Source organism: Petaurus breviceps, unplaced genomic scaffold (genome assembly GCF_028583685.1).
Source record: "Petaurus breviceps papuanus isolate PSGF00001 unplaced genomic scaffold, PetGlider_PUasm1.0 184, whole genome shotgun sequence".
Lineage (NCBI taxonomy): Eukaryota > Metazoa > Chordata > Mammalia > Diprotodontia > Petauridae > Petaurus > Petaurus breviceps.
In genome coordinates, this window is record NW_027185793.1 from 1,901,540 (window position 1) to 1,923,957 (window position 22,418).

Consider the following 22,418-nt stretch of genomic DNA (forward strand, 5'->3'; position numbering starts at 1 on the left):
AACAAACTTTGGAGCTACAGAACCCACAAATTACACAGAGAAGGTAACCTCCCGCTGAGGACAGCTTGGCAGGCCAACAGAAATCTGCCGGGGCAGCGCTCTGGGAGCTGACCCCAGCCCTGTGGAGCCAGAGTTTTTAGCCCCAGGGAAGGTCTGACCAACCACTGGCTGGAGGGACTCCAGATCACCAGCAGCTGTGGCATTCCAGAATTATCAACACATAGATGCTAAAGACAAAGTGAGTGGTCAGTGCAGTGTGGACTTTGGGATTGAGTAGTTGGGAGTGTGTTGGCTTTTTCCCCTGGGGTGAGAAGCTACTGAGGGCCATGTGGCAGCTTCAGCTCCTGGCCTGCAGAGTGTAGAGGGACCAAGCAACCAGTCTGGAGGGGTAATCGCTCTTGCTTTAACCTGCTTGGATCTGGATTGTGGTCTGGGGTGTGTGACCAGCTTGCCAGAGCGTGTGGATACTTCAGAGAGAGCACCCAACTAATGTCTCCCTCAGCTGAGAAAACCCCAACATTTGGAACTAAGTTCCCCTGTCTGGTTGCAGCGCCCCACTATGGCAAAAAGCCCAAAAGTCAAGTAATTGAGTTGCAACATGACAAGGCAAAGGAAGCAAACCAAGGAGAGCAATCCAACATTAGACTCCTATTTCGGGGACAAAAAGGATTGAAGCATGGAACAGGAGGCAGACAGTGAAGTCAGAACTCCTGCACCAAAAACTTCCAAGAAAAATAGGAGCTGGTTACAGGCCGTAGAGAATGTTAAGAAGCAGATAAGAGAAGTGGAGGAAAAATTGAGAAGAGAAATGAGAACAATGCAAGAAAATTATGAAATGAGAGTCAATAGCCTCACTGAGGAAAATAATACCTTAAAAAATAGACTAATTCAAATGGCAAAAGAGGCTCAAAAAGGCAATGAGGAGAAGAATGCCTTAAGGCTAATTTGCCAGATGGAAAAATAATCTGAAAAGCTCACTGAGGAGAATCATTGCCTCAGAATTAGATTGGAGCAAATGGAAGCTAATGACTTTATGAGAAATCAAGATGCTGTTAAACAGATCCAAACAGATGAAAGGATAGAAGGCAATGTGAAATATCTCATGGGAAAAACCACTGACCTGGAAAATAGATCCAGGAGAGATAATTTTAAAATTATTGGACTACCAGAAAGCCATGATCAAAGAAAGAACCTAGAAATCATTCTCTAAGAAATTCTCAAGGAAAACTGCCATGATTTTTTAGAACCAGAGGGCAAAATAGAGGTTGAAAGAATCCACCGATCACCTCCTGAAAAAGATCCCAAAAAGAAAACTCCTAGGAATATTATAGGCAGGTTCTGGAGTTCCCAGATCAAGGAGAGAATATTACAAGTAGCCAGGAAGAAACAATTTGAATATTGTGGAAACACAATCAGGATAACTCAGGATCTGGCAGCTTCCACACTGAGGGATCGAAGGACTTGGAATATGATTTTCCGGAGGTCAAAGGAGCTGGGATTAAAACCAAGAGTCACCTACCCAGCAAAACTGAATATCATGTTTCAGGGGAAAATATGGTCATTCAGTGGAATACAGGACTTTCAAGCATTCTTGCTGAAAAAATCAGAGTTGAACAGAAAATTTGATATTCAGATACAAGAAGCAAGAGAAGCATGAGAAGGTAAACAGGGAAAAGAAATCATGAGGAACTTTTCAAAGTTGAACTATTAACATTCCTACATGGAAAAATGATAATTGTAACTGATGAAACTTTTCTTAATATGAAAATAGTTGAAGGGAATAAAATATATATATATATATGTATACATATATCTATGTCGGGGGCATACGGGCATATGAATATACATGTATGTGTGTATATATGTTTGCAGGTATACATAGATAGAGGGCACGGGGCCAATTTAATAGGAAGGGATGATACTTAAAAGGTGAAATTAAGAGATGAGAGAGGAATATAATGAGAGGAGATGGGGAAGAGACAGAATGGGCAAACTATCTCATATAGAAGAGGCAAGGTAAAATAGTTACAATGGAGGGGAAGAATAGGAAGGCAAAAGGGAATGGTTCAACCTTATACCCATTGAATATGGTTCAGGGAGGCAATTACACACACACTAAATAGGGTATCTTACCCTACAGGAGAGTAGAGGGGAAGAGGATGAGAAGGGCGGATGATGGAAGGGAGGATTGCGTGGGAGGGAAGTTGCAAGCACTCACTTTTGAAAAGGGATGCGATGAAAATAGAGAATAGAACAAGTGGGAGGTGGGATTGGAGGGAGGGAAATATAGTCAGTGTTTTACAATATATCTCCTATTTTATTGTTTTGCATTAGCTACATATGTACAACCTATACTGAATTGCTTATCTTTCCAGTATGGGTGGGTGACAAGGGAGGAAGGGAATGAATCTGGAATTCAAATTTTAAAATCAAGTGTTTAAAAATATTCATATATGTGTAATATTATTAATACTATTTTACATGTAATTGGGAAATAAGATATACAGGCACTGGGACATAGAGATCCACCATGCCCTACTGGAAAAGTTGAAAGGGGTATGGGAGAGAGCAGATTGGAGGAGGGGGTATCCTGTGGGACTGTTATTTTGGGGCAGTGGGTAGGGGAAAAACGGGGAGAAAATCTGTAACTCAAAATCTGGCAGAAATGAATGATGTAAATCAGAAGTTAATAAAGCATTTGAAAAAAATGTTTTCAATCATTTTAAGTATTAAAATTAAATTAAAATTAAAGATTAAGTGCTTATGCAGCATATAGTGCTAGACTTTCTGGTATAGATAATATTCACTTTTTCCCCCCTCTTAACCCTAATATCTTATGTTCTGTGGTTTGTGTCATTGCTTGACAGTACTTTAATAACAGACTGTGATATCTTGGAAAGTCCGTTTAGTGCTTGATAATTTGCCAGTTTCCCATTCATGAAATAAACTTCATATTCTGGTATGCATTAAGGTTTGTATATGATTGGAGTTTTAACAGTTTAGATTGTCCTTTAAAACAGCAGTTTGTTATAAAGACTTTTGTGAAAGGTGATAGGTGTTTACTGATTTTGCCATGATAACATTTTATTTTGTCCTAATAGTGTAATCATGTTACTGTAGCTTGAGAAAACATCCTTTATCTTGAGTAAATACGTTTGAGCAAAATTGGCTTCAGGCTAGTGAAAGATCTCTAATGTAGTATCCTCAGAATTTGTTTTTTCCTGTGGTGTTTTTGCTTTTCAACTAATCTGTACCTCCCACTACTCCCCACCTCCACCCCCCCTGCCCCAGTATAGCAAATAAATAAAGCCCTCAATTCATCGCTGCATAATGTACAATCATCATTCCAGAAGACTCTGCTGAGGTAATGAAGAGGTAATGAATTAGAATATAGATTGATATTTTTTTGGATATGGCCAGTGTAGGATTTTTTGTTTACTTGTGCATATGATTTTAATGGTGGTTTTATTATTATTTTTCTCAATGGTCAAGGGAAAGTTTGACTGGGGGGGGGTGCAGATTTTTGTTGATTGAAAAAAATTTAAGAATACATAGCTGCATATTGCAGCAAAACAAATCCTCACATTTGCCATGTCTGAAAATGTATGTGTCTATTTTTTCATTTAAAGTTTATCATTGCTTTTTCAGGAGGTGAGTGTCATATTTCATCTTCATTCTTTTGGTCTTGTGGTTTGTCATTGTGTTGATCCACGTTCTAAAGACTTTCATCTATGCTTAAATTTAAAAAAAATTAACTTTTTGTCTTTATTAATTTGTTCGTTTACTTTGAGTTTACAAGATTCAGTTACCCAGTTCTTTGAGTTTCAAATTTTCTCAACCACCCCCCCCCCGCCCCATCCCCCATGGTGGCATACAGTCAGGTATGGTATCTGCAGATACTTTCACATTAGTCATTGTTCAGGTTATAAAGAAGGATTGTATTAGATGGAAGGAACAATGGGAAAGAGGAAACCAAACCAAATCAAACAAGAAAAAGCAAGAGAGCCGGTAATTTGCTCTCTTGAGAGAGACATCTGTCTCCATCATGAGTCTTTTAGAGTTTACTTGTAGCTCTGCATTTCTGAGAAGAGTCCAGTCTCTCAAAGTTGGTCCTCACACATACAATGAACTATTAAAAAGAATGATCTGATTTCTGTTCATGGTACCATTCTTTCAGTGTCATAGAGTATTGAATGGGAGACCTTGAGGTTACCTAGATCAGTAGCCCACAAAGACAAAAGTCCTTATTTCAGTAACTATAACATTCAGGTGCTGATCTCTCTGTCTGAGCTTTTCATCACTGGAAGTATTCAAGTAATGTCTGAATGACTGTTGATCAATATTACAGAGGGGCTTTTTGCCATGGGTATCATCTTGGATTAGAGGCTCTTTAAGGCTTATCACTCATGGTTCTCTGACTATGAGACCTTCATACTGGTACCATGGACAGAAATCTATAAATCATAAGTGGGATCAGTTTTTTGGGGAAAGATAGAGCTGCAAACATAAATTTAAAGTTGGATTAGGAGTCAATACTAGATAGAGAATTTTGGAGATTCATCTGAGTGGCATTATGGAGTAGTGAAGAAGAAGAGAAAAGTTCTCTAAGGTAGAGTGGAACAAGGAAGAATGGAGGACCAAAAATTTTGCCTGGGTCAAAATACATATTTAAAAGGCTGGAGAAGATAAGAAGAGTCAAGCTGAAGATGTTCGAATGGTGGAAGAAAATTGGCGTGGAATACCATTAAAGAAAAATTGAAGAGAGTGGAGAGTTTCAGGAAGGAGATGGTGTGGTGAGCATTGTCAAATTCTTCAAAGTCAGAGCAAGAGAAGACTGAGTCAGAGGCCTCTGGATTAGGTATCTGAGTAGAATGTTGGCAGTCCTTTAAGAGTGCACTTTGACCACAATGCAGAGGGTGAAGGCAGATGGCAGAGGATTAAGGAGATTAAGAGAGTGAGAGAGTGAAGGCTGTGGCCATAAAATACATATTGAAGATGTTTGACAGTGAAAGGAGAAATAGGATAGTAGTTACTGGCCCACTGAAGATTTTTTTTTTCATTTTAAAAGTTTTTTTTTTTTAATTATAAACTTAAAGCATCAGCAAATATTTTTATATACAATGAACAGAAAAATGAAATCATGACCCTATTGTTTATTTTTTAAGTATTATTTATTTTTTAAAAGGATGTGCACAGTGCCTAGTACACATAGTAGGCACTTTATAAATGTTTATTTATTGATATACTAGTACCAACACTGCCATGCCTGTGTCCCCTTCCAAACTTGCTTTGTTTCATTAATGCTGTTTTCTTTTTCTTTTTGCATCACTCTCACCCACTTATCACCTCCCCCTCTTAATAAAAGTTTTCCCTTGTAAAAAAATAAGATTAGTCAAGAAAAACAAATAGACACATTTGCCCAGACATGTATATTATATTCTGTACCCCTGGGGGAAGGAATTCTCATTATCTGTCTTCTAGAGCTGTGATTGGTTATTGCATTGATCAGTTCTTAAAATCATTGGAAGTTGTTTTCCTTTATATTATTGTAATCATTGTATAAATTGTTCTAGTTCTTTTCCCTTCACTCTGTATTAATTAATGTTTTTCCAGGCTTCTCTGAATCCATTCCTTTCATTATTTCTTACAATGTAATAGCATTCCATTATGTTCATGTATCATATATTGTTTAGCCATTCTCTAATTGATAAAGCACAAACTTTCAGTTACTTGTTATAACTGAGAGTGCTGCTACAAATATTTTTATATATTTAATTATCTTTGACTTGTCTCTGACTTCTTTGGGGATGCTAGTTTTATTATCGGAACACAGTCTAATATCTTTTCTAGGATAGTTCCTAATTGAACTGAAGTTGGATAAGGAGATAAGTAGAGGAGAGAGTGAAGATGCTGGAGAGATGTTATAATTGATGGAGCAAGGTCACAGAAGATAGGCATGAAGGGGTAAATGGACTATAAGCAGAGGAATTAGCCTTAGGAGAAAGGAGTATTTGTTTCACCTGTATACAGGAGCAGAAGGTTAGGATGGGCATATAGAGATGAAGAGAGAAAATATGAGTTGCCCTCTCTTGGTCATGGTATTTTTTTCAGTAAAAGTAGTAGTCACTTGGTCATTGGTTTAGATTGGGGACATTTGGTATATATAGTACAGAATTTGGTGGACTTTGGAGAATTTTACAGTTTTATAGTTTTATACTACACATTTATGCTGTACTTTCCCTCACACAATACCAAGTGACAATTTAATGGAAAACTCTGACATAGAAGATTTATAGAAGATTTGGAAGAATAATCAATAGAGGATTCCCCCCCCCCCCCAGTTTTCTTAAACTAAAAAAACAGGGCATCTGGATGCCAAATGGTTTTAATGCCCTTTTATGCCCCTTGTACTCCCTTCCCAGAGACAATAGGCAGAACTGGAGGTTGAGGAAAAGGCAGATCTATCTGACCGATTTTCATTTTTTTTAAAAATTCAGTTTTGTCCAACTCTTTGTGACTCCATTTGGGGTTTTCTTGGCAAAGTTACTGGAGTGGCTTACCATTTCTTTCTCCAGCTCATTTCACAGATGAGGAACTGAGACAAATGGGTTAAATGACTTACCCAGGGTCACACAGCTCATGAATATCTGAGGCTAGATCTGGATTCTGGAAGGTGAGTCTTACTGACTCCACGTCTGGTGCTCTATCCATTGTACCACCTAGCTGCCCCTGATAACTGCTTATTTACACACAATTATGGTCCTCATCCTCCATGGCAGAATATACAAACCAAAATTTGGCAGTCATTTATCTTAGCATGTAGATTTGTACTTTGATGACTGTTTGAAGTCAATATTTTGCTGTTGATATAGGTATTGATCTAATGTTTTTTTTATGCTGTATCTTAAATGCCTTTATTTGTATCATTTGCCCTTACTGTCTGTCTTCAATTTTTAACTTCTAGAGAGCAGGGTATTTATAGTATTTATACAATTCTTCCTATACAATGCTTATTGCAATTTTTTTTGCAATTATTAGTTTTGTGATAATACCATAGTTTTTCTAATACAGAGGTTCCCCTCTCCCCAAGCATTCTTTTGACGTTTAATTAGGAGACTTTTGTTTTTGTGGGTTTGATACCCTTAAGAATTAGGGCTCAGCTTCAGGTTGAACCAGAAGACTGGGATCTCCATGTCCTTCACTCTGGTCAGATGACTTTTCTTGCCAAAAAGAGAAAATCTTTTTGAGGGGGCCACATCATTTGGAGTTATTTGACTTCATAATTTTTTCTGCAATTAGGAGTACATTCACAGACTGTTTTTAGAGAGCTAGGTACCAATGTATAACTAATCAAAGTGCATTTTCCAAATATTTTGAAATCTCACCATTTTGAAACTTTTGTTTACGGTCTCTTAATGAATTGTAGTTTTCTTTTAATTATTTAACTATATTCAAAGTACTATGAAAAATGATTAACTTTTTATGCAGGTCATAGAGATGTTTTCTGGTCATTCTGATTAGGGATTTAGTAAGGCCAAAAAAAGTATTAAATATCTCTGGAACATTCAGCCAAGGATGTCTATACTGGTCCCTAAATGGTTTAAGAATTCTGGTTTTGTGAGACACCTAACATAAACCTCACTTCTCAAAATAAGAATATGGTTTGGGGACAGGAAAAGGAGGGAAGCATTTTGTTCTAATTATACATTTATTAAAGTCAGTCGGCATTTTAGCAGCTCGACAAGCCTGATGTGACAAAGAAAAGTGTATTCTCTTACTCCATTTTTACCACAGACACAAAGAAAAATGCTGCCATAAAAACGTCAAGTAGAAAATCACATTTAAGTCTCCTTCTAGGAGCTGGTGTAAGAAGGATAAAATAGATTCTTGTGGGATTATATTGTATACAGCTTTGTTAGCCACTAAGTTCCATTTTCTTTGTCCTTAAAACCACCTTAATTTTCTGCCCAGTGACTGTTTTATTTTTCCATATTAATATAAGTGATTCTCCATAATAATTATTAACTACATAATTTTTTTTTGGTCTTCAATTCTGAAGAGCTGGTTTTTTAAAAATCTATTTTTTTGGCTTCCAACCAGCCCTTTCAAATCTAAATTCAGAGCAGGTAGGAAAATGCTTTTAAAATGCATGTTTGATATAGTAAAGTGCTGTGCCATGCTTCTGAAAGAGCCAGGGTCACAGCTGCATACATGAAAATGCATGGTGACTGCAGGCATTGTTTCCTCATACAGAAAAAGCAATCTGTGTCTATCATTGAATTTATGATGTAAATCAAATCATAGCTCTCTTATATTCAGAGATGTAACAAAAAAGGTCGAGGCGACCTAAAGGTTACAAATAACTTTTGCTTTCATAGTTGCCAACTACAAGATCAATCTCCCTCCCCCTCCCATTCTATTAAGATTGATGTATTTACACTTGGAAAGGTGAATCTAGTTACATATCTTATTTTATCCTTGCCTTTGTTCAAGTGGATCAACAAATTTAGCATTTATTAGTTTCTTTCCCCAACCCCCACCTTTTAAGTTAAAGTGAAGGTATTGTTTTGTGTTAGCAATATCATTGAAGGGGAAGTCTGTTGAAATAAAGTCTGACATTTCCTTCCATGGTGAATTGTTTCCTCAGAGCTCTGTGAACTTGAGACAGTGGAGAACTGGAAGAAGAATACTGCTGACATGATGGGTGAATTCTTAGTCTAGGATTTATTAGAATTTATGGACGAGAGTCAGACCTAGTAAGAGGACATGAATAGTTTGAGTGTGTATTGTTGGAGGGAGCAGATCCCTCCAACTATGGAAGTACTTTGTGCAAGAGACTGGGATTGGTTTTGAGTTTAAATAGAGCTCTTCTGGGTGCTTTCAACCAATGTAGTGTTGACCCATTGAGTGCCAGGGTGAGGTTGTGCTGTTATGGGTTTTGCTTGAAGAGTGTCCCTGCTCTGTTCAAAGCAGAGACTTTGTCTAGGCTGCATTACACCTGACCTCTGTCCAGGGGAGAAGGAAGGAGCAAAGAAGTATCTAACAAGGGAGATGAGATAATATGAACAGAAACTGCAACCAGGAAATCCAGACATGGGGGAACTCAGTTGCAGTGGGCATTGGGTCAGAGGGAATAAGGGAGAGCCATGAAGTAAGGTGCGGAATCAAAGCAAGAATTCAAGACAGTAGGGATAAGGACATACTGTAATTAGGGGTCCCTCAAGTTTTCTTTCCTAGCCTTTCATCATTTGTGCTTTATTCTTGTGTGTAAATACTACCCCCCTCCATAGGGTACCACTGCCTCTTTCCTATCCCTGGAGTGGTACCAAATGGTATGAAATACTTTGTATGCATTTTCTCTTTTAATCCTCACAACTCTGTGAGGTGGGATTGTGTATGTATTCTTATCTATATTTTGCAGATGAATGAGGTTCATCCAGGTTAAGTGACTTGGTAGAGGTCTAGTGAGTATGACTAGTGAGTATCATACCAGGGCTTACTCCATACCCTGTCTTCTTTCCATAGCACTGGACTTCCTAGCCTAATGATTTAGAAAATGCAATGGTCACCTCTGTCACCTTTTCTAACTTTGATGCTTTTTTTTCTATCAGCTACATTTCTTGAATATTCTATAGACAAGACTAGGTATTGGTAGGAAGTAGGCAGTGGGGAGAGTTGCAAAAGAATGAAAAGACACAGTTCCTGTCTTCATACACTTAATCTACTTAGTGAAAGAAAACCTACACCTTGAACTAAATCAACAATACATATATATGTAACATATACATGTAGAAAATAATGCAGAATTTTCTTTTCTTTCTTTTTTGTTCTTCGACTGTGTATAAAGGATGTGATTAGTGGAAAGAGTCCTTGCCTTGAGGTTAGAAGAACTTGATGTGGATCTTGGTTTTTTAAATTTTTAGTCATCCAGACATCTTTTGTAGCATTCCTTCCCTGCCAAGAACAGAGCAACTAACAGCTTCTTGCCTTGCTCTGATAATTTTTACTTCAAAAAGTGAAGGAACTAATGAAGAGAAATTCTGTTCCTGATCTTATTCTTAACAAAAAGGAATTGATTGCTGGAATAGGAATGATGGGATTCTCGAGAAGAGTGGAGTATGATTGTGCTATTTTAGAATTTTTTTTTTGCATAATGTCTTTAGGCCCTATGTCACTTTGTGGTACACCAGGAGTTCCCTCAGCTGCCCCTCCTAAAAATTTCTGATGCCAGGGTTGTCTGGTGTTGCTGGCCTGACCTTGCATCCAGTAAGTGTTTTCCATCATTTTACCTGATGCGTTGACCTCATCTCCTGAGTCTTTTGCTCCGTAAGCATAGTCATATATTATTCTGAATGATCCATTGTCGTCCCCTATCCAGGTTACATTATTACTGTTGTCTGTGTAGCATCTTTGAGCACCAATTGGTCCAGCTGCTACCGCTGGACCACCTTCCCCTGTTTCAAAAACATATTCTGGAAACAGATGGCCTACTTGGTGTTGCCTTTTTCTGACCGCTTCTGAATACAGTTCGTCTGTTCTGCCTGCTCTGATTCCCCAGGTTTTTTTGGGTTTGTTATCTCAGCACCAGCTTCAGAATTGAAGTCTGGTGTTGTTCTTGGCACTCTGCCTAATTTTCTGTTGTCTTGTATGTTTCTTTTTAGGTTACATTTGTTACATTTAAAAGTGTTTTTACCTGAGTACCAACTATCTCCTGTCCTGAGCATTTCTATTGTAATTGAATTTTCAAATGTCATGAAAATATTGCCCCATACTGGGATTCTAATTTCATTGTGAAAGGTGACACCACTGGATGTTGCTGTTGTGAACATGCTTAATCTGCATTATAATGTTTCCTTCTTCAGTTTCTTAAGTCTAGATGATCAACAAAATAATCAAGCCCCAAGTTAGGGCATTTGCTGACTTCCATAGTGTAAATGTTCACAATGAATATTTAACAACCAGCTCTCTGGTGCTTGTACAAAGCTGGCTCCAGCACACCCCTGCATAATAATGATAACAGAAGAGTTTCTATTTTATCCTAGAGGCAATAAGCAGGCACTGAAGTTGCCTAACCAAGCAAGGGCCATAGTTAGACCTTGGCTTTAGGCCATGTCACTCTGACATTGTTGTTATTCAGTTGTGTTTGACTCTTCATGTCTCAATTTGGGTTTTCTTGGCAAAAGATATTGGAATGGTCTGGCATTTCATTTTCTAGGTCATTTTATGGGCCATCTTAGAATTTGTGATAGAAGAAAGGAAAATGGGTGTAGTCTGATTTGCTTCTACTTTTTAAGGAAAACATTTCAGTGAGTACAGAGACTGGATGGGAATGAACTGATGGCCTAAAATTCTATATCCCTTGAAGGATGGGAAACTCAAGAATGAAATTCTGAAGACACAAAGGGAAAAAAATTAAGAAGTATAACAGGGGAATTGTCTAAAAGAGATCGTGTGCTACAAAATTATTGCATATATTTTTAAATATAGTGTTAGGTATGCTAAGGTTCATATTTGACTGAGGCTGATGGGAAAACTAAGGACACAAAAAAGACCCTTCCCCCCATCCTTTTAAATTATTCCGAAGGTCAAAGAAAGGATAAGATTGCTTCTTAGGGTACATGGGATGATGGTGATTTCCAACAGGAAGAAACTGGAGCTCCTCAACATTTATTTTGCTTCTGTTTTATGTCTGTGAGAACTATTGTTAGATTGGAAAGGACAGAATACAACTTGCTAATACAGAGTTTAAACCTAAGATATGCTGGGAAACAGAAAGAACACCTTGATGATTCTTTTGATGAGTGAAAATGTCTAGATGAACATTTTAGGATCCCTAGAGAACTGGCAGATGTGAGTGCTAAACTACTGTCTGCAGTATTTGAAATATTATGGAGAAGGGCAAGTTCTGTCTCAAGTTTTTTTTAAAGGAAGAACTAGAATGTAGGCTGTCAGGAGCGATCAGTGAGTTTGATAATTCCTGGGAGCATTATTAGAAGATATCATATTATCACTGGACATCTAGAAAAGGAAGCAGTGATCATAAAAAGTCAGTTTGTCTTTACCAGGAATAAGTTATTCTAAATTAACAGTATTTTCCTTTTTGGCAGGATTTCCATAGTGGTAGCTGAAAGAAATGTTTTGTTGGCAAAATATTTGATGAAGTTATTCCTGCTATTCTTGTGGACAAGATGGAGAGATGTTTATTAGTATAGTAAATGGTTTTGGAACTGGTTTAAAGAATAATTATTAGTGATCTACTATCAATTTAGAATAGGAGGTTTCCAATGAAATACCCCAGGGATCAGTGCTTTGTTATTTGCTGTTTAATTTCCTTTTAATCAGTGAATTAAAGTGCAAACCATTGATAAAATGGCATGTTTGTCAGCTTTTCAGATGACACAGAAGTGTGACCAGGCAGGTTTGTTTGAAAAGTATCTGAGAATTTTACTCAAGGGTATGCTGGTAAATGTTTGTCACGGTCTCTCCAAAAACATATATACAAGGCACACTTTTAAGTTTAATCATTATTAACCTTTTCTTCGGCACTTTCTTAGCCTACACAATCAACAAAACAAGAAATCAAACCCTGATTTGTAGCATTTGCCAATTTCTGAGATTCAAATGTCCTCTATGAAAATTTAATAGTTGTCTTATGAGCCAGTATGAGCTGGTACCAGGGTACACTTCTGGTTTTAGTGACAGATCAGCACATGGGGAATTAGCAATGCGATTGGAAACCAAGCGTACTACTGCCTCAGCAATCTTAAGCAGCTTAATGTCCAGGGTGGTAAGGTAATAGTTCCATTGTACCATTGGTCAAACCACATCTACGGTAGAGTATGTAGTTGTGGGTACCATATTTCAGGAGCTAATAACCTAATAAACCAGAGAGCATCCATTGGATCGCAAGGGGTTATGAGGCTTGGCCATAAACTAGGGAAATTTACCCAGGAGAAGAAAAGATTTAAGGGGAACATGATGGCTGTCTTTAAGCATTTGAAGGACTGTCTTGGGGAAGAGGCATTAGGTTTGTATCATCTTCTTATTCTCCTTTGAGGGATCCATGCCCTAACCATAGGTATACCCAAAGCCTCTGTCCTAGGACTTTTTCTTCCTTCCCTATTCCTACCCTCTCAGATTTCAGCAGCTCTCAAGGGTTCAGTTATCTGTATGCATATGAATATGGAAATGCAATAAACTTAATACCTCTATATTGATAAGTGGGATAATTGAAATCTACAGATTTTTATTTAAATTTGATATTTGTCACTTCTTACCCTCGAGGAGAGAAGGGGGGGAAGGGAATAAGATGGGGGATGATGGAAGGGAGAGCAGGCTGGGGGGGAGGGAAGTTGGAAGCACCCACTTTTGAAAAGGAACGGGATCAAAGTAGAGAATAGAACAAGTGAGAGGTGGGAGAGGAGGGAGGGAAATATAGTCAGTCTTTTACAATATATCTACTATGTTATTGTTTTGCATTAGCCACACATGTACAACCTATACTGAACTGCTTATCTTCCCAGTAAGGGTGGGTAACAAGGGAGGAAGGGAATGAATCTGGAATTCAAAGTTTTAAAATCAAATATTCAAATATATATATATTTATATATACTATTATTAATACTATTTTACATGTAATTGGGAAATAAGATATATAGGCACTGGGGCATAGAGATCCACTGGAAAATTCGAAAGGGGTTTGGGAGAAAATATGGGAGAGAGCAGACTGGAGGAGGGGATATCCTGTGGGACTGCTATTTTGGGGCGGTGGGTAGGGGAAAAATGGGGAGAAAATTTGTAACTCAAAATCTGGCAGAAATGAATGATGTAAATCAGAAGTTAATAAAGCATTTAAAAAAAATTTAAGCAATTAGATATTTGTCCCTTTTTACATCATATTTTTTTTTCCTGATTAGAACTTTTAATTGAGCAAGATTAACTTGTTTTCATCTTAGCTCCTTGTGTTTTCCTCATCCTCTAGAGGTAATTAATAACCAGTTAAATGTCCAAAAATGCAAAAATGAAAGAAATTACTGAATATTCCATACCTTTGCCAACCTGATTAATAGAGAGTTAACTGTATTTAGGATCTTGAGATTTTTAAGTGCTTTGATTATAATATTTTAGATAGGAAAAAATCTCCATTTTTTGTAATATGAGGAAATATATAGTTTAATGGTAACTGTTTTGGACTGTGGCTCTATATTAAATAAAAATAATTTTATTTTTAAAAACAAAAAAAAATTTTAATTTCCACTATGTTTTCCTTTGGTATGCAAAGTGGTAACAGGGACCTTATATTATCATTATGACCCAGTGACCTTGACCATATCTGACTTCTGTGATTTGCTTTCAAGTTTATGGAATTAAGCTGTTTTTGAAACATTCAGTTCTGGGGCTTTGAGGGCTTCAACAAAAACATTTTATGCCATCCTTTTGCTTTTTGTATGGACATTACATTTTATTTTATCTTACGTATTTTTTTATGTACATTAAGCCAAATGACTCGAGAGAATGTTATATTGTTTAGTTGTATTTGACATATACATAACCTATAAACCAGCTTTTGGGGAGGATGTTATTGCTAAATTTAGGCTAATTATATTTAGTAGATTTATTAAAAATATAATTGCTAGGAAAACTCTTTTTACTCCAGCCATTCTTTTTCCCCTTAAGTATTATGATTTCCAAACTCCTTTTTGGAGGGTCTAATTTCCACATAATCATACAACTCACACCTGACTCACAGTTTTAGGGAATGTTGATTATTCAGATGACTAGATTTCTTATTTAATATTAATAGTTTTTATTTGACTCAATTCCACTTACTGTCAAGTCCACCCATCCATGATGTTAAACAGAATCTACTATGCCAATTTATAGTGGAACAAAGCCTTTTGTTCGAGTAGCAACTCTAATTTAAACCTATCCTCCCATATAAATGCAGAATAGGCAGATGAATTATAATGTGGTTAAAACTCTGCATTCTGTGTTTCTAATCCTGTTTAAATACTCTCTCTTTTTTTTTTTAACCTGGACTTCATTTAGACAAATCTATCTCTTATATATTAGAGAAATCTGTCTGATAACAAAGACATTCACACATTTTTTTGGAGGAGGTAAAATGGGAAATGATCTACATTACTGCCCTGGAGTGATCTTTATGACCTTATAAAAATGTGATGCTTTTTGTTAGATTTCTTCTCATTTAAAGAGTCATAAATGCCACCATTAGCCAAATGAAATATCTGCGAGATTGTGTGGGATGATTTTTCCTATTTTATATTCCTTACTTAAGTGTGGGTCATGTCAGCAGATGAGCCAGTATTTAAGTAAAAATTACAGTGCTACCCGATATGTTTTAATTGGAGGTTGTAGTCCAGCATGATTGAAGGGACCTTGGCAGTCTGGGAGTTCAGCTGAGGTAGTGGGACTAATAGGATTTCTAATATCTTTTTCTTAATAATCTTTTCTTAAGACAGCCAGAATATAATCTGGTCCAACTGTGGGGTTTCTTAGCACAGGGGTATGGAACTTGTTGATGTAGTAGATGGAGCTCTTGACTTGGAGTCTGAAGGAATTGGATTCAAATTATGCCTTAGACATTAGCTCTGTGATCCTGGGCAAGTCGCTTAAACCCCTTATTTGCCTCAGATTTTCTTCATCTGCAGAATGGATGTAACAATGGCAACCTTATTGCTATACATATGTTAGCTGTTGATGCTTTTGAAAAGGTGCTTGGGGGCAACTGTAGCAGCTTTAGTAACTTGGTTTTAACCAGAACTCTAGTTTTTCTTAATTACCTATTTTCTACTTTTTTGTAGCTCTTCCTCCTTCAGGGCTTGGCCCCCTTGGTGAGAGACCTCACTTTAACTTGAGATTTCTAGCCAATATTTTTTATCAATTATTGATCTCTGCACGCTAGGCTATGAACAGGCTATGACCATTTGCTCAATAACTGCCAAACAGCTCTGGGAAGGGGTTCCTCAGCTTTTCAAAACTTTAATGTACCCTTGTAGGTCTGTGCAAATGAATTGGTAGGTAGGCAATGGTAGGCCCTGGATGGTCAAGTTTATTGTGTCTGTTGGTCTTTTCATAGGCAAATGAATGGCTCCAAGCCCTCTGATTCCTCTGCTAGGTTTGGAATGATTTTAGGGTACCTGAAAGGGCCTCACCCTTACATTTCATTCTCTATAATTGCCTCTTATAACCTTCAATTTTGCTGAATTCTGAAAGAGACACACCTTTATCTTTTAGTGCATCAATTTGCTTGGACTTGAGCTAGTAATGAAATGGTATCATAATAATATGAAGTATGTAGCAAGGCCTGCTAAGGTTTTTAAAAGGAAGACTTTGAAACGTGTTACATCTCTGTTTTTGGTGGAAGACTTCACAGCACATGATGGACTTCTTGTATTAGATAATGGGCTTGCCTGCCTCAGTATTATTTTTGTATGAAAGTCTCTTATGCCATTCTAAGAGATGTTGAGTCAACAAGCATTTGTTAATTGCCTCTTGTGTGCCAGGCACTGTATTAAATGCTGAGGATACAGAGAAAAAGCGAAAACAGGTTCTCAGAGTCTCATGGGGAGGACAACACGCAAACCGTCATGTACAAGCAAGACACAGACAGGGTAAATTGAATGTAACATTCCCTCAACTGGGCCCTCGCAGCTGCGAGGTAAGCCTTTTACATCTCTCTCCTCTGTTCAGCAGTTTCTTTACATATTTTCCTCCCTAATTAAACCTCCTCCCATAAGGCTCCCTCTCACCATCTTCTCAGCTGAGAACCTCTGTTCATATTTCACTGTAAAAATTGAAGCCATTTCCCAAGAGCTCCCTCTTCACCCTTCCTAATCATTCTGAGGCCTTCTGTCGCCTTCTCTTTCACCTTTCTCACATGAAACTGAGGTGGCCTTTTTCCTTTTCAAGGCAAACCCCCTTTATGTACACAAGTGTTTCCATTTCGTCCCATCTTCTCCAGCAGTTCACACATTCATTCATGTCCATTCTGTCATTCATCTTCAGTCTCTCCTTGACTACCTCTCTAATGCCTACAAACATACTCATGTCTCCTGCGTTCTCAAAAACCCCGCCCTTCATCTCATCCATTCCAAATAGCTATCGTCCTGTGTCTCACCTTGGTTTTGTGGTTTGATGCCTTTTCTGTGTTGAGTGCTTCCACTCCCTTTCATCTCATTCTTTCTACAGTCTGGCTTCTGACCTTATTCAACTGAAACAGCTCTCTACAAAGTGCTCTTAATTGCCAAATGTAATAGCCTTTTCTCTTTTTAAATTTTAAAAAAAGTTTTCATGATGTGGTTTTTCCCCCCATTACAAACATTTATAGATTACTCTCATATCATGAGAAGTCTTTTGGAACAAAGTACAACAGTTAGGTAAAACTAATAAGCACATGCATGTTTTATATTTGTATCCCCCCTGTCATTTTTTAAATGAACAGAAATTGATTTTCTTCATTCCACTTTTTAACACCCTGCTCTGTTGAGAAAAAAAAAGAAAAGAAACAAATTTCTTCTAACAAATAGGCATAGTCAAGCAAAATAAATGGCTATATACAAAAATATAGAAAATATATAGATGTCTTATTCTGTATCCTAAATCTATCACCTCTTTATAATGGGAAGTATGTTTCCTCACTGGGTCTCTGTGCTGTACCCTGAAAATGCGAGCAAGACCCAAGTAACAATTTAGAATCGGACATTTTATTATAGGCCATATTGGCTGATAAGGCCACATGGTGGGCTGACGAGGTACCACCCCTCTGTCCCAGGTCCCAGGTTGAACAGCATCGATCTCAGGTAAAACCTCAGCTTTTAAAGGGAACCCACAAGGCCAACAGTTAGGTATTATATAAGCAGAAACAAGAGGCCAAAAACAGTGATTGATCAGTACACACCTTGAAATTCCTGCTGGTGCCAAGTCTCCCTGACCCAGAAGCCCGCCCACTTCTCTGCAGGTGAGCTGACTGGGAAAGGGCAGAGAGCCAGTGGGGGAGGGCGGAGCTGACCTGGCAGGCTGCTCACTTCCCTGAGATTGGGGTATGGGGAAAACCAGGTGCAACATCCGGATTCATGAACGGTCATTGTAGTGATAATGTTGTTAGTGAGGCTGTAGTTAACTCGCATTTCTTCCTTGAGAACTAACTACCTGTTCCTATTCTTAGGCCATGTATCAACTGGGGAATGAGTCTTTTTCTTATAAATTTGAATCAGTTCTTCATCTATATTGGAAATAAGACCTTTAACAGAAAAACTTGCAACGATTTTTCCTAGTTAACTATTTCCTCTCTAATCTTAGCCATTTGTGCAAAAGCTTTTTAAATTTTATACAATCAGAATTACTAATTTGTAAAATGAGTTGGAGAAGGAAATGGCAAACCACTCCAGTATCTTTGCCAAGAAAACAAATTGGGATCATGAGGAATTGAACATGACTGAAATGACTGAACAATAAACAAGAGCAAATCAAAATTATCCATTTTTTTTCTTCTGTAATTCTATTAGTTGTTTGGTTGTGAACTTTTCTCCTATGCAAAAAAAAAAAACACCTTCCATGTTTTTCTAATTTATGATGTGACCTTTTACATTTAGGTACACAAACCCTCCTCAACCTGCCTGTCACTGTCAAGTACACCACTGTCCACCCAGTCACCCAGACTCGCAATCTGCCAGTCTTCCTTGACTCTTTAAACGCTCTCACCCCACATATGCAGTTACCATGTTTTGTTGTTTTGATTTTATCTTTTGTATCATTTCTCTTATATATCCCCTTTTCTTTTCTTTGTCACTTGCTTCAGGTTCTTATCACTTCATCCCTAGATTGTTCTAGTACTATTCTGGTTGGTCTCCCTGCTTCAACTCTCTCCCCACTTCAGTCCATCCTTCAATATTCAGCTGTCAAACTGATCAGCTAAAGCGCATATCTGATCATATCTTTGTTTGGCTTTTGTTTTGTTTTTTGGAGACAAGTGGGATTAAGTGACTTTCCCAGGGTCACACAGCTAGTAAGCTTCTGAGGTTGGATTTGAACTCGGGTCCTCCTGATACCAGAACCAGTGCTCTATCCACTGTGCCGCCTACCTGTCCCTTTTACCTATTTCCCAACCTATTTAATATCACCCTACCTATTTAATAAACCTTAATGACTCCCTGTTACCTTTAGCATCAAATATAAAACTCTCTGCCATTTAAAACCCTTTATAACCAGACCCTTTCATACCTTTCCAGTCTTCTTACACTTTACTCCCCTCCACATATTTTGGTCTCCTCATTGTTTCTGGCACAAAACACTCCATCTGTGTGCCTTCTCACTGGCTGTCCTTCCTTCCTTGTCTCGGCCTCCTGGCTTCCCGGGCTTCCTTTAGGTGCTGTCTGTGACTTCTCTGTATGTGGTTGTTTGCCTGTTGTCTCCCCTGGAGAGGGAGGACTGCCTTTGACTCTCTTTGCATTCCCCCAGTTTAGCACACAGTGGGCACTTAGAAAATGCTTGTTGGCTTGTCTTGACTTTAGGTTGTTTGTCTCAGCCCCATGAAATGGGTGTGTTACATAGATTTAAAGGGCAGTTACAAAGAGGGAAAATTAAGCTCCTGTAGTGCTGAAATCACAGCTTAACTTTCAGAGAGTGACAGCTGTATAACAGAACATTGCTTATAAAATGGGTAAGAGTGACCCCATGCTGCTTTTCAGCTTTCTTTTGTGTGTTGTCTGCCCCTGTTGGATTGTCAACTCGAGGGCAGGAACTGGCTTTTGCCTTTCTTTGTATCGCATAATCCCCAGTGTTTATCACAGTTCCTGGAATGTAAGCAGAGCCTTAATAAATGTTTATTGATGAACTGTTTAGCCATGAATTTCCCAAATGACTTAATTTCTGAAATTTAATTTTATCTTTCAGAAACCATCATCATCCTCTCATCACTGTGCTTGAAAACAGGTCAGATTGTTGGCCAGTGCTTCTACAGCAGCTTACAGTTTTTTTTCAGCAGTTCCCAGAAAGGTAAAATGAAATATGTGAGTTTTTGGAGGCAAGATATTTAGTGGTTTAATATTTACCCTGCAACTTGTTTTCTAGTTCTTGAAAGATAGCTTTTGACCTTACAAAAATAAGGCATATCTAGGAGCAAAATGTGTTTTGTGTTTCTTCTTAAGTATAGGGGGAAGAAAACCCAAATTCACTGATGGTTGAAATACTGCACACAAGGAAAACCATTATTAAAGAAATGAAGCATTGGTTAATTGATTGGGGAAGTCGAATTGAAATCTTTGGTAAACCACTAGAAAATACATGTGAGATATTGGCCCCTTGGAAATGGGCCAGTGGGTTGAACCTTTGCCAGAGGTACAATGTCTCTTTCAATCGAGCTGTTTTGGATCACGTACAGCTGTGCTCAGGGAATAACTAGCTACCATATGTGCAAATTGCTTTAACCCTACTGAGGTTCACTGATTTGGAGGGTCCTACGCACTAAGACATGTTGTATTAAATAATTAAACCTGATATAGTGATATCAGCTTGATATTGTGTTGTGCTTGGTAGCTATGGGTAGGCACTATGTTGGTTTAATTATGTTGTTTATACTATCATTCATATATATATATATATGTGTGTGTGTATATATACATGTACATATGTGTGTATATATCTTATATATTCTGAGTTTTCCAATTTTTCTTTGGGTAAGATCATTTAGATTAATGTTTCTGTGGCCGTACTTAATATTTACATATTGACTTTCTTGATAGAATATTCTGTAGGCTGATTTTAAGTGTCTAGGTTATCTCAGAATCAACAGCTAGTTTGACTAATCCTGATATTAAGTGATGACAGTCTGACACTGGTAAGAGCTGTTGACCAAAGAGTCAATCAGCAAGCATTTTAAAAACACCTATTATATGGTAGATAGTAGGAAAACAGGTACATAGATCAAAACACTGTATAGTCTCCAGTACATTCTAACATAAAAATGTGTGTGTATGTTTGTGTGTGTGGATATGTGTATATATATATATATGTATACATATACATATATATGTAAAACATGATAGGTAATATATAATATATGTAGGATAAATATGCTTGAAAATCCTGTGTTCCACTGAATGACCATATTTTCCCCTGAAACATGATACTCAGTTTTGCTGGGTAGGTGACTCTTGGTTTTAATCCCAGCTCCTTTGACCTCCAGAATATCATATTCCAAGCCCTTCAATCCCTCAATGTTTAAGCTGCAAAATCCTGGGTTATCCTGATTGTGTTTCCATAATATTCAAGTTGTTTCTTCCTGGCTGCTTGTAATATTCTCCCCTTAATCTGGGAATTCCGTAATTTGACTATAATATTCCTAGGAGTTTTCTTTTTGGGATCTTTTTCAGGAGGTGATCGCTGGATTCTTTCAACCTCTATTTTGCCCTCTGGTACTAAAACATCAGGGCAGTTTTCTTTGAGAACTTCCTGGAGGATGATTTCTAGGTTCTTACTTTGGTCATGGCTTTCAGGTAGTCCAATAATTTTTAAATTATCTCTCCTGGATCTATTTTCCAGGTCAGTGGTTTTTCCCATGAGATATTTCACAATGCCTTCTATTCTTTCATTTGTTTGGATCTGTTTAACAGCATCTTGATTTTTCATAAAGTCATTAGCTTCCATTTGCTCCAATCTAATTCTGAAGCAATGATTCTCCTCAGTGAGCTTTTCAGATTATTTTTCCGTCTGGCAAATTCAGCTTTTTAAGGCATTCTTCTCCTCATTGCCTTTTTGAGCCTCCTTTGCCATATGAGTCAGTCTGTTTTTTTAAGGTATTATTTTCCTCAGTCAGGCTGTTGACTCTCATTTCATAATTTTCTTGCATCGTTCTCATTTCTCTTCCCAATTTTTCCTCCACTTCTCTTATCTGCTTCTTAAGGTCCTCTATGGCCTGTAACCAGCTTGTATTTTCCTTTGAAGCTTTTGGTGCAGGAGTTCTGTCTTCACTGTCTTCCTCCTGTTCCATGCTTTGCTCCTTTTTGTCCCCAAAATAGGAGTGTAAAGTTGGAATCTTCTGTCTGTTTTGTTTCCTTTGCCTGCTCATTTTGCCACTCAATTACTTGACTTTTGGGCTTTTTGCCACAGTAGGCCTCTGCCACCAGACAGGGGAGCTTTTGTCCCAAATGCTGGGGTTTTCTCAGCTGCTGGAGGTATTAGATGGGTGCCCTCTCTGAGATCTCCACATCCTCTGGCAAGCTGGACACAGACCCCAGGACCTCCACCCTAGACTGCAATCCAGATCCAAGCAGGTTAAAGGAAGAGCGATTACCCCTCTGGTCCTTGTTCCCCCTACACTCTGCAGGCCAGGAGCTGAAGCTGCCACTTGGTGCTGGCTGGCTGTGCTGGAATCTCAGTGGCTTCTCGCCCTGGGGGGA

The 22,418-nt window shown here is 37.9% G+C and overlaps 1 protein-coding gene across 7 annotated transcripts in view; it reads left to right on the forward strand.

The window, feature by feature from the left end:
• FOCAD (focadhesin) overlaps positions 1-22,418 on the forward strand; it is a 504,358-nt gene that overhangs the window by 189,057 nt on the left and 292,883 nt on the right. For all 7 annotated transcript variants that reach the window (XM_069088078.1, XM_069088080.1, XM_069088077.1 and 4 more), the window contains one exon: positions 19,915-20,016. In XM_069088078.1, coding sequence (XP_068944179.1) covers positions 19,915-20,016 — 102 coding nt within the window. The remainder of the gene's footprint in view (positions 1-19,914; positions 20,017-22,418) is intronic.